General features: G+C 43.9%; 1 protein-coding gene across 2 annotated transcripts in view; it reads left to right on the forward strand.

The window, feature by feature from the left end:
• The window catches only part of IQCK (IQ motif containing K), a 128,559-nt gene extending 115,605 nt beyond the window's left edge, over window positions 1–12,954 (forward strand). For both annotated transcript variants that reach the window (XM_059898350.1, XM_059898351.1), the window contains one exon: window positions 11,884–12,954. In XM_059898350.1, the coding sequence (XP_059754333.1) occupies window positions 11,884–11,939 (56 nt within the window). In that variant the 3' untranslated portion in view covers window positions 11,940–12,954. The remainder of the gene's footprint in view (window positions 1–11,883) is intronic.
• Window positions 12,955–13,595: the final 641 nt, after the last annotated feature.

Consider the following 13,595-nt stretch of genomic DNA (forward strand, 5'->3'; position numbering starts at 1 on the left):
TGATTTATATATTTATCCTTATGCCAGTACCACCCAGTCTCAATTACTGTCGCTTTTAATAAGTTTTTAAATGGGAAAGTGTGAGTCCTCCAACTTTGTTCTCTTTTTTCAAGACTGTTTTGGCTATTCTGGGTCCCTTGAACTTCCAGTTGTCATCTTTCATGTCAATCTTTTTTTTTTTTTTTTTTTTTTTCACACACACACACACACACTGTATTTTATTTTTACAAGAGATAAATCGACTGACACCAAGCATTGTACATGGATGACCACAACAAAAGCAACAATGATTGCAATTACCAAACATGAAACACACTCATACTGTGTCATAGTATTGTCATGTCAATCTTTTTGAAAATGGATCTCTATCTTTAAGTTTACATCAGTGAGATCATACTTCATAGCAGTTATTTTCATGTACCCTTGCTTTTTTCACCTAGCTTTACATGGTAAACATATCTCCCTATATTATAAACTTATTTTACATGATTAGCTACATAATTTTTTTCTCATTGGACACTTCTTTCTAAGTTTCACCGTTATAAATATTGCTGCCGTGGCTGCCTTCATTCCTAAGAGAATTTAATTTCATTTGTGCAGCTATTGAAGATATTTTTACATATTGAAAACGTTAATCTTTTAATTCAAACTTTGAGATGATTTCCTGAAGAGCAGTAGACTAGGGACAGGCAAATGAGGTGTCAAATCCCACATGTGCATCTTAGAAAAGTCACTTACCTTTCAGAGCCTGTGTTCTCATCTGAAAATTGGAGATAATAATACCTTCAGAGAGTCGTTTTGAAGATTAAAGACAACGTAGGGATATATGACCTTGTACACCACCTGACTTATTGTAAGAACTCAATAAATAGTACTTATAATGATTATTAGTATTTTCATCAGTGTTGTTGTTATTGTTGCTAGCTATATTAAAGTTGCAACAGGCAGCGGAAATGGAGCGGCCTACCTGTGAGGAAATGGTGAGGTGACATTCATGTCTTTCCTATCAGCCTGGGAATTGCAATCAGAATGAGTAGACATTAAACGTTTTCTCGCATCAGCCAAAGAGAAGTGTTTTGATACCATGCACCAAATAAATGTCCATATTCCTAAATATTTGTACGTATCTAAGATCAGTGTCTTAGGATCGTTTCCCAGCAATGGCTGTGAGAGGGTTTAACCCAATTCATGTAACTCTTGAAGATATTGTTTGCATATTGAAAACACTTATCTTTCAATTCAAACATAGATTAGCTCCAAGAGAGCATGGCTCTGTCTGGCACGTTCGTCATTTTCGGTCTTGAGTCAACAAACACAATAGGTGCTGGCAAAGGAAGGCAAGAGGGAAGGCGGCAGACCCCAAGTTATAGTTTGTTATATTTTGCCTAGGAAACCAGGCAAACAGCGGTTTGAACCCTGACGAGGACCGCCATTTATTAAGCACCTGTTGCATCTGCTGTGTGCCAGGCACTCTTCTGGTGGATTTGTGTATGTGATCTCAGTTAATGTATTTAAATATCAAGATTACCCTGTGCAATAAGATCCGCAAGGAACCCATTTTTACAGGTGAGGGAACAAGCTCTGAGAGGGTTAGCGACTAGGCCAAAGGCATGCTGGTAGTAAGTGCTAGAGACTGGATGCAAATACTTGCCTCTCCGATACTAAAGTCTGGGCATCCCTGCTGACCTGGAGAATCCTTTATATTGCTGGAAAAGATGTGTGTCCTTTTTTTTTTTTTTAATTTATTTATTTATTATTTATGGGTGTGTTGGGTCTTCGTTTCTGTGCGAGGGCTTTCCCCAGTTGCGGCAAGTGGGGGCCACTCCTCATCGCGGTGCGCAGGCCTCTCACCACCGCGGCCTCTCTTGTTTCGGAGCGCAGGCTCAGTAATTGTGGCTCATGGGCCCAGCCGCTCCACGGCATATGGGATCCTCCCAGACCGGGGCTCGAACCTGTGTCCCCTGCATTGGCAGGCAGACTCTCAACCACCGCGCCACCAGGGAAGCCCGATGTGTGTCCTTTTGACAGTCTGAAGTCTGAGAGAGAAAGGCCTGGGGGCTCCCAAAGGAAGCTAGAGTAGGGTTTCATTCATTGGTTCAGCCAAGATTGATCGAGCGCCTGCTCTGGGCGCAGGACTGGACCTGCCACATGCTGGAGGTTCAATGGAGAACATAAGCCAACACGTTGTTCTACTCGAAACTCAAGCCTAGTGGGGAAGCCAGACACTATTCCAATAATCACGTGAATTCATGATTACAGACTGTGATGAGTGCTCCGAAGAAGTTCAGGATGCCTCAAAAGACGTAAGCAGTGGGTTTGAATAGGTTCCCCTAGAAATTAACTAGATGTGAATGGCAGGGAGGGCTTTTGGATGAGGGAAGGATGGAGGCAAAGACCCTGAGCCTGGAAGGGGGACTGAAAGAAGGCCTGAGCGATGAGAGCAGGGTGCGAGGCACCGGGGAGCTGGGAGGGAGCAGTGGCCTCGGGGGACTTTGGGCTTGATCCTGAGGGCAGCAGGGAGCCTTTAAAGGGCTTTAGCAGGGCAGTGGCATCATCAGATGGGCTTTATAGAAAGATGAGCATGGCTGCAGGTGGGAGATGGACCTGATGACCTGGTAGCAGTGGAACTGGACAGAAGTGGGTGGGTTTAGGAGACATTTAGAGGGTAAAAATGACTAGGTGATATGAGTGATCCTTTCTAAAAAGTAGTTTTGTTTGGGGGTCAGTAAGTTTCTCACCAACATCAGGGCTTGAAAAATTCAAATTTTCTTTTCAGTACACCAGTCGGCTTCCTATTAGAAAGAACTCTGTAGTTGAAACTCTTGGAATGTTACTTCCCATCTCCTTCTTTTAAGGTTTGATAAAGTTGGCTTAGTCATCAGGGTTTCTTGACTGGAGCCCTCCCTGTCTGCCTCGGGTTCTGGACCAACTACCAAGATAATGAGTGAATACTGCGCCAGTCCCTAGTTACAGATTGAAATAGTTTCTCAATTAGTTATTAGCTTGTTACACTCACAGAGGAGCTATATAAAAATAAACTGGAGGATCTGTTTCCATTTCACTTAAAGGCAGCATTCAATATGCAGGGCTTCTGCCAGTCTGAACTGGATGAGAACTGTTTATAACCCGAGTTCATTCAAAATGCCTGGGATATTTCTAAAGGTTCAGTCTTGGCAGCGGCAGCTGAGAATGCAGAGATAAATAAAAAAGTCATAAGACACGGCTGACGGGGTTCTTCTGTGTTCATTCACACCCCTGACTCCCTAGGCTTTTGAAGACGCAGAATTTCGAAGGACAGCCTACTAGGTGGTGGCTATTTAAACTGCTGTGCTAAATCTCCAATCTTGATGCTAACTGCGAAATGGAGCTACCCTTGTAAATTCAGATGTAAAAAGAAAATACTAATAGATGTATAAACACATATGAGTAGGACATAAATCTCACTTACATGATTTAAAGAAAATTTGTTTAAATATTTGTTTGAAAAAAGCATATTTTCCAGCTTTTCTACAGCCACTGCATTGCCTATATAATTAAGAAATAATTTTATTGAGCATCTACCATGTGCCAGGCAATGGGTTACCATCTCATTTCACCCTCGCACTCTACTGAGAGGAAGGTCTTACTGTCCCCATTTTATGGGTGAGGGAGCTGAGGCTTCAAAGAGGTTAAGAGACTTGCTCAGGTCACCCAGTTGGTAAATGATGGTAAAAGCCAAGTCGCCTGGCTCCAGAAGGTGTGCCCTGAGCAACTAAGCTGTGCTCCAATGGCCCCATTTCTTCCCCTGTTGGAGCCTCAGTTTCCCTCATCTATGAAAAACATGGCTTTTATTAAATGTCTCCCTTTCCAGGAATCAAGATCCTTTCCAGGGTCAAAACTTGATGTTGAGATTCTGTTTTAATATAACTATTGTTGTCACTTCCGGCACCAAATGTTTCCATTTAAAATGCTACCTTCCAGGAGACTTCGCCCTGAGTTTACATTGTTTAGAAGTCAACAGCAGTAATTACTGCACATTCAAGACTGTCAAATCTGCCCCAGTGCCTTGCGGCTTCCAAGCTGGCTCAACTTTCCTCAAAATAACACAACCCAACATCTGGCACAGTTAAGAAAGGGGGGTAAACATACCGGACTATTGACATTACCCTCTACACGTCAACATTTCTTTCTTTTTAGAAAGAAAATCTTCCATGACATATTCTTCCACTGGGGACGTGAGGTTTTTTTTCATATTTTTTTCTATATTCTTCAGATTTTCTATAATGACTATGAACAGCTTTTATAATTGAAAAATAATCTTATTTTAAAAATTCAGTCCAGTAAAAACAGAAAAAAAAAAAACCTTGGTAATATATATTGTACACTCCCCTACCTCCTAATTAGAAAGTATACAGCCTGACTTTAAGCTTTGTTGGATTATTCTGGGTGGTGATCAGGGACCCCAATTCATACTCTGCATTAGTATGACATGATGGTTAAGACCATGGATTTTGGACTCAGACAGACCAGGCTTAGAGTTCTGGCAGGGCCATTTATTTAGCTCTGTGACCTTGGGCAAGTTGCTTAGTGTCTCTGAGCCTTAATTTTCTCGTTGGTAAATGGAAATAATGATAGCATCTACCTCCCAGAGTGGCTGGGGTGATTAACCGAGATGATACATTTGTGTAAAGCCCTGAACATAACGTCTAGTATTCAGTAAATGCAAATTTTCTACTTAATAGTGTGATACTGTTACTAATCTGTTTCAAGTGTGGAGCCCTCAGGGACTGTCGAGGCACCTTAGACTCTGTCCTGGATCTGAATGAAAACGTCCTCAGATTTTGATGCCTGTTCTCTTCCTCCCCATTTTCCTATTTTATTTTGTTTTATTTTATTTATTTAATTTTATTTTATTTTATTTTTTGTTGAGGTCAAACTCACAGACAGCAGGGTGCCCTAGTCCTAAGTGTACAGCACAGTGAACTTGTCTGTATGCACACACCACGTAACCAGCTCCCGGATCAGGATGACGAATGGGCTCCACCTCCAGGGGTTTCCTCGTGCTTCCACCCAGGCAGCAGCCAACCCCAAGGCAAACTCTATTTGGAATTCTATCACCACAGAATAGTTTTGCTTATTCTCAAACTTCACATAAATGGAAAGAGTATGGACTCTGTGCCTGGCTTCTTTTGCTGGCTATTACATCTGGGAGAGTCAACCAAAATGTTGAGGGCAGCAGTAGTTTCCTCTTTTTCACTGATGTGTAGTATTCTTTCCTGTGAATAGTATCACAATGTGTATATCTCTTATTGATGGACACTTGGGTTGTATCCAGTTTTTATGAACATTCTTGTATATGTTTTTTGGTGGATGTAAATACTCACTTCAGTTGAGGATTAGCCAGGAGTGGAACTGATGGGCCTGAGAGTATACACATAATACTTAATTTGGCAAGATCCTGCCGAATCATTTGCTAAAGTGTTGGCACTGTTTCCCATCCCCACTAGCGATGCCTGAGCATTAAGTTGTCCTGCATCCTCACCAACACTTAGTGTGATGAGTCTTTTTCATTGTAATCATCCTGGTGGGTGTGTAGTGTCTGTCTCACTGTGGCTTTAATTTCTTTGATGCACACCTTTTTATGTGCTTATCAGCCATCGGGACACAAATTCATTTCTAAACTCAGTTATGCTCTGAGGAAATCTGGTAGCTCAGCTTGCCCGAATGATGCTTTAAGGATGGGCACACAAGCTCTGAGAGAGGTCTCAGAGACACTCCTGCAACTAAAACACCAGAGTTTGGGGCACACATTCCAAAACATCTACACTGGCTTCTTCTGCTTACTTTCAAATCCTTGGCCATGTTTGATAGCTGAGCTTGCAAGATAACTAACTAACTTTAAGATGATGAGTGACATGAGTTTTAAAAGATGCTAAGTGAACTCTTTAGCAGCATTTCAGCTTGTATTTCTACAGGCCACTCAGAGGAAAAGAGTCACATTTGTTGAATACCTACAACGTATCAGTCCCTGCACTGGGCACATTCGGTACATTATCTCCCTAATCTCATGAGGACTCTGTGAGGTCAAGATTATTTTACTTAGTTCAAACGATGAAATGTGGTTGGGGCTGGGGTCACCCAGCTATCAGATGGCAGAGCCAGGATTTGAACCCTGGGTCTGCTTGACACCAGAGTCTACCCTTCTGTGAGCAAGCAAACTGAGGGGGAAACATTACTTTTCTACCAATTCCCCAATCAGAAACTATTCCTAGCATACGTTTCATTAATATTTTTTCAGTGGTCACCTCTACTAGGGCAGCGTCACCCTTGGGTGGATCTCTCCCTGGGGTCTCCCAACAGTGGGTCTGCTGATACTGGGGGGCCAGCTCCCCTGGGACTCCCCAGTTCCCGACCTCTCCTCCTCCCTGCCTCTCCCCACCTCTGCGGTCTGCCTGACCGCAGTAACACCGTGTACATGTTGATGCCCTGACAGTCTGTTTATCTTCTGTCTGGTATATGTTGTTAGTTCTTTTAGAAAGTTTTCCGCAATGGTATAGCGATGCACGTGGACGGTAGACATTTGGGAAAACAAAAATTCACCCATTTCTTTTCAATCGTTTTCTCTATATTTAGTTTTTTTAAGAGTTGAAATGCTGGGCCACCACTTAGTTATGAATGTAATTTTTTTTTTACAGGGCAGTCACATTTAAAGGGTGTACTATGAACATCTCACTCAGGACTAAACATAAAATAGGAATCGCTTGTTTTCAAGAAAAATAAATTTTTTTTTTCAGCAAAGCAAGAGAGAAAACAAGGGCAGAGATGACTGAGTGAAAGAACCTAGCTTCCACTTTACCTTTGGAGCCATCAGCTTTGTTGACTTTCAACACCACCAGACAGAAGCCACAGTGTCCCCCTTGGAGACATTGTTAACTTTTGGAATGGAGCAATTTAAAATTTGCATCATCAAAATTTATAGGAATTTTGTAAATTCCACTGTATTTTGCTCTTGGCATGTCTCCTTGTTCCTTCAAGCTTTGCAAAAGCACATTTTGAATGGTTTCATCCTATTTTATCAAGTTTATAAATTATCAGGTATCTACTCATTCCACAGGTGCTGGGCATTTTGGTTTTTCCTAAACTGTCTATGTGGGAAGAGATGTGGGAGCAGCACCTTTTGTTGCGTCTTCATTACAGAAATCTTCATCTCCCTGGGGAGAGAGACCACGACCCTGTGGAGGTTACGGGCATGAATGCAGGAGCCAGACAGCCCACAGTGTGACCCCAGGCTCCTTACGTAACCTGCGTGCCTCAGTCTCCTCATCTGTACGGTTATCGGGGAAAATAACAGCATGTACCTCACTGCCACTTCATATGCACAAAGGGCCCAATAAGTACCATAGAAGTGTTGTCTTATTATTTACCCGGAATCCTAAAAGCTGGGTGCTAATTGGATAAAAAAAATATTTTAAGCAATATATATATATATATATCTGACTTGAGAGTGTGAACCAGTCTTCTCTTTGTAACCCCAGGGCCCATCTGTGTGATGGATGCACATTTACTGAAGCAGCTTCTCTCTTTGGTGTGTAAGCATCTCTAATTCCCTGTTAATTTTCCTGCCTCCCCCTCTGTGAGCTTCTTGAGGTCAAAGACTGTGCCCTGAAAACAGTAATAGCTAATATGTAGCGTGTGCTTCTCTGGATCAGACTCAGTGCTGAGCACTTCGCGGGTCTTGCCCCTCCCAGGCCCTCAGGAGGCAGGGCCCCTCTCAGACGTGGGCCCTCAGGAAACAGGCACTGAGTGATAGCTGAATGATCAGCGCTCTTTCCCAAACTTGTCACATCAGAAGGATCACTCAAAGTGCAGAGGTGGTGGGTGCTGATTCCCACTCACTCATCGAGATTCTGATTATCAAGGTTTGAGGCGGGGCCCAGGAATCTGTATTTTTGCCCCAGCTGGTCCTTTGTGCCGAGGCCACATCTGGGCAACACTGAGTGAGTAGCTGGATGACCCTGTGGTCCCTGAATTTCCTCCCTATGTCTTAGGCAGCTTCTCTAGCCATGTCTGGGGTTCTCAGCTCTGTCACTGAGTGACACAGGAGCGCGCGGGGGGCAGTGGAGAGGAGGAGAGCGTAAGCGGGTCTCACTAGTATGCAAGACCTCTCTTGTCACGCTGCCTTTAACTGAAGCTGGAGGCCTGGCGCATCACTCTGGGATCTTCCGCTCTCTCAAGGCCTTCCGTAACTGGCTCCGCACCAGTCTGCCAAGGGGTACAAGGGCAGCACAGGGCCATGGAGGCAGCCGTCTGTTGGTGCTGGAAGCCAACCACAGTGATGTCTCTAAACTAAGGTGGAAACTGGGGTCTTTCATCTCACTGCCTGCTCCCCTCCACTGCCTCTTCCCTTGCTCCCTCTTTCTACTGAATAACCTGCCTGTGCAAGCTTCCGCCAAGACCCGGAGGAGGAAAACCACTAAGGAGAGACGTTAGCTGCTTCTTAATTTTTAGCAAAGTAATCCCTGTACATGGTTGCCATGGTTACGGGTATAGAGGATAAAACAGGAGGATGAATGAGCATCATCTGTCACCCTCTTCTATGGCAGTCACTTTGAGCTCTGAGCTGTTCCTCTGGGTGGTTAAGGTTGGGGTTAGGGTTAGGGAAAAGTTTAGACACTATCTCCTGATTTCCTGATGTGACAGATGAGAATTAGCTCACTTAAATCCCATCCCCCCCCCCCCAAAGAGTTAAATTGCTCTTTCCCGTTCCTTAATTAGTTGACTCTGTAGTTTCAAGTTACAGACAACCATCTTTATTTCTTCTTACCTTTTCTTGGGAGGAGATGAAATATACATATAATAGCGACCATAAAACACATAGAGCTATAAAGCAAACAGGTAACTACCATACCAGTTAAGGAAGTGGTACACTGTGGACTCTTTTAAGGCTCCCCCTCCCACCATGAAGCCACTTACCCTAACTTTTGTGATAATCGTTCTCTTGCTTTTATTTAGATTCTCTTCATCTTTATATGCAACCCTCAACATTTAGATTTGCTATATATAGAATCACACTGTATGTATTATTCTGTGCCTTGCATCTTTTCCTTCAATACTGTAAGCTAAGGTAAGCCGACACGGGTAGCGGTGGTTCGTTCAGGTCCAGTGCTGTATACTCGCTGTTCCAGTAAACCAGTTTATTTATGCGGTCAGCTGGTGATGGAGTTTCGGGCTGTTTCCAGTTTTCTGCCATCATGAACATCCTCATTGATGTCTGCCAGTAACGTGTGCAAGGGCTTCTGCAGGGGCTGGATACAGTACTGGAATCGCTGCATTGTGGGGAATGTACATGCTCAGTTTCACTTAATATTGCCAGTTTTCCAGTGTGTTTGCACCAGTGGGCAGTCCCCACCTCCAGAGATTCTGACTTGATTGGCTAGGGTGGGGCTGGCCACCAGGAGTGTTCAGAGTTCCAGGTGATTCCATCATGAGGCTTTACTTTACACCTTTACTTTCAGTCCGTCAACTCTAGTTAGTGTCTTGACTCTCCAACTTGAAGGAGTGTCCCCAACATCCCTTTCTACTCTCCTCCTTCAAGATTTTTGTATAATGATCTGAAAGAGAGAAGGGCTTTTTCCCAGGCAAGGTCAAAATGTAGGGGTGGGGAGGAGGGTCTCAAGGCATGACAGGATTGGTTAAAATACTGGGACAAAGGAAAGGCGTGCAGGTGAATTCTTCTTTCCAGCAGGGTTGAGGAACTAAAGAAAACCCAAGGCTTGGGAACTCCTCCCATCAGCCAATTCCTCTTTCCTTCCACGCTACCAGTAGCCTTAAGTGTCTGTCTGCCAGTTATAGGCCAGAGAGAATGTCATTCAAATGGCTTAAGTTTTGAGACTTTGAGACTCCTATGAACTGCCCTGAGGGTCTTTGCATTCACGATTCCTTAAGGGACTGCAACCACGGTTTGGGTTTCTTGACCCTTAGCAAGAAAGATTCTTGACCCTGAATCTTAGCAACACACAGCTTTGAATAAGTACTGATGCCCGGGCCCCAGACCAATTACATCAGAATGTCTGGGGCAAGATCCAGGTACCAACAGGTTTCAGAAGCTACCCAGGTAATTCTTAAACGCAGCCAGCATAAAAAACCAGTGGTCAGTGGGTCTCAACTTTATCTAGTGTCCATCAGAATCACCGGGGGGGGCTTGTTAAGAATACTGATGGCTGGGCTCCACCCCCAATTTTTGATTCTATAGGTCTGGGGTGGGGGCCTGGATGTGCATTTCTAATAGGTTCCCAGTGATGCAAACATTGCTGGTCCCCCAACCACACGTGGAAAACCATCCCGTGCCTGGGTTTCCCTGCACACCTGCCCGCGGGGATCTGGAACAGCCGTGTGCTGAGCTGCTCCTTCTGGTTGTGTGTGCCCCTTTCTACCTCTGTATTATGTCGTCAGGCTGGTAGCTTGAAATCAGACATGGAAACTGGCAAATGCTGCAAGTCAGAACTCCGCCACCCCAGCCTGTTGCTAAACGTTCATATCCTAGATTCCATCACGGGCCAGCGGGATACTGGGAGAGCACCTCCCAGGTATGGGTCATCCTTGCGCATGCACTGTCATCGTCAGTAGGCCTAGAGGCATACAGGGTCTTCACTGTGGTTACCTGTACAGCTTCCATAAATATGGAACAAAAATAGTACACATTGAAAAAAATTAATTTTCCTGTGACCATAGGTTCCTGGTATTGAAAATATTTTTCTGGTTTGAGTTATTAATACTAGTTCACAAAGCCAACTAAATACATTCTAAAATTTGATAGTTATTAAGTATAGAAAGTAAAGGAGACTCTGGGGATGCCAACATTTCAAATTGCATCTTTGTTTGGCACCTGGGGATTTTTTACACCCTGGGTAGTGCCAGGATGGGGAGAGGTAGGAAAGGGAAACGAGCAACTGCAAGTCCACGCAAGGAAGCCAAGATTTGGAAACTGTCTTTGAATAAACCATGACCAAGAACCCTTGGGAAGTCTTTGTGTAGCGCCAGCCTGAAGACTGCTGGGCTAGCCTGTTTAGTCCACTGCGCTGCATGTGATGGGGTCCGTGGCCAGCGTGTGCCCTCAGCCACTGGGAGGTCAGGCTCGACTGAAACCTCTGCTCTACACAGTACCAACCCCCAACACCCTTTCTACTCGAACACTGCTCTTCAAGCATGACCAGAGCCTGCAGCCTTGCTCTGAATAACCCTTCAGGCATTAACTTGGACACTAGAAGCGAAGATTTATTAAAAAGAGAGGGTCTTTCCAAATGGATCTCCCACCCACCAGGGGACTGGGTTTCCATGTATTTGGGGGAAGGGGCTTTTATCTATTGGGACAATTTCCCTTACAAATAATGCACTGCTCTGCGTTCAGCTAACTTTCCTGTTTGGCCGACTCAGGAAATCACCCGGATCACATTCTTGTCTGGACCATAAAAGACTAGAAAAGATTCTCTTGTGGCCTTGAACTGACCCCAGTGCTGTCCTGAGTTTTTAATTTTGGGTGTGGGGGGAACAGGGTGAGTGGTGACAGATTTGGTTGAGTCAAGAGCCTCGAATCTGTCATCATCTTTAGTAAAACTTCCTTCCTTCAGTGCCCCCGACCTGCAAAGCATACTTTTGACCTTCTTCTGAACTGAACTCAGAATGGCTGTGAACGTTACGTGAAGTGGCCTTGAAACTCCAGGTGCTGCCGGTGGAGGACAAAGGCCCTGTGTTCTTCCCCTGTAGATCCACGGGACCAGAACCATCGCAGCCGCTCAGTGGGTTTCGAAGCAACTGACTTCTGTGTATCCAAGTCTGCAGTTTCCAGATGCCAAGTCTGTCTAGGCTTGTAGACTGACCCTGACTTTCTCTTTCATTTCTTTGCAGTAAAATGCAAAATGGAGGATGGAGAAGAGGCTACAGCTAAGACTGCACAACCTTAACAGCTGTCGATATCTTTCCCCTCTTTGCTCCAATTACCCCACTTGAGGAAAATGTTCAAGTTATGCTTCCTCTATTGTGCTTTCTTGAACAACTAGATTTGGTGCATTCGGATAAGAATCTTTTCGTTGCAAACATGTTTTAGTGCAAATAGTTTATCATAAGAAAGTACTAGTTTTAACTTTCTGCATTATCCCCCAGTTTTATTCTTTCATCCGTATATTTCATCAGTGCTTCAGGAGTATTCTTCTACACCAACCACTGCTAAAATAAAATGTACAGTGAACTCTGATTCCAAGAGATGTTGAAGTTTTCTCTAGTTACCAGTTTCCCAGTTTTGGCCACCTTTGCAAAGATCCATATTTAAAATAAAGTCCCAAACCTCTGCAGTGGGTTTTAAGTTTATCTGGTGAGTACTCTTTTCATAAAAAAGTCATTATTGCCTGTGATCATTTCCCAAGGAGACTGACCCTTAACTTTGACTGCATCAAGATAAGACACTTAAACCCAGACAACAATAAAGATAAAGAATTTTTGTTGTCTAGGCCCTAAAGCATTATAGAAATTCCTCATTTTATGGGTAAACTGACTTATTACCCTCAATTGTGCTGCAGTTTGCTGTTAACCAGGATTCTCCCATTCAAAATGCCACGGACTTAGCCTCCAGGCGGATCTGAAAGCCAAGTAGTTGTATTGGGTTGTTTTGACAAGCTACCACACGTCTTAAGTAAATAGTAAAGCCTTTATTTTTTGTGTTAAGAACAGCATTTTGAAAATAAAACCTATTTGCCCATGCTTTACAATCTTTTAAATTTGTAATGTTTATATACAGTCGTTTATGGTACACATTGATTGTCTTGAAATTTCTTTAACGATTTTTTTAAAGTATGCAACAGTCAGCCAGGGGAGGATAAAGGTACATTATAAAACACACATTAATACATTTAATAAATATATATTATCTATCAAAAACGAGCCTTAGCTCTTTATCAATGAATAAAAAGCACCTGCTGAGAACTCCTGTAAGCTGGTATAATCATTGCATCATTGGATTATAAAAGCCACAATGCTCCCTTTCGGTTCGGGGTTCAACTCAGCCTTGCCTAACCAGGAAGACCACTCCCACTTTGCCCACGTTCTGTGGGCCCTGACAGAATCTGTGCTAAAACAGTGACTCCCCAGCTTTCAGCAACCAAATCTGCAGCCCTTGAGACACACAAAACTTCCCAGTTTGTCAATTCTTGGGGCCGATTGCTTCCCTCCCTCCACTCCATCTCCAGGGGAGGAATCCAGCACAGAATGACCGTTTTCTATTAGAGGGGAAAGAGTGGCTCTTATAGTCCCAAGGTGAGTTTGATAACTGGACCTGGAAAGATTTGTGCTTACAATTAGGTGTTTTGATCACACAGGCTCTCCTTCCAAGTCATCCTCCCCCAATGTCTTGTTTACATAAGCAGACCTTAAACAGAGGTGCCATTTAATTTTGTATTTAAACTTCACTCCATGGGGGCAGCTGGCTGCCACAGTCTCTTGGCAAAGATGTCTTTTCGCACCCTTCAGGTGAAGTCATTGGAAGAACAGTTCTCTGCCCTCTCCCCTCACTCCCCGTCTCCACCCTCACTGGGAGAGCATTCAGCCCACTCTTGACCTCAAAGCCA

The sequence above is a fragment of the Balaenoptera ricei genome, chromosome 15, assembly GCF_028023285.1.
Source record: "Balaenoptera ricei isolate mBalRic1 chromosome 15, mBalRic1.hap2, whole genome shotgun sequence".
Classification (NCBI taxonomy): Eukaryota; Metazoa; Chordata; class Mammalia; order Artiodactyla; family Balaenopteridae; genus Balaenoptera; species Balaenoptera ricei.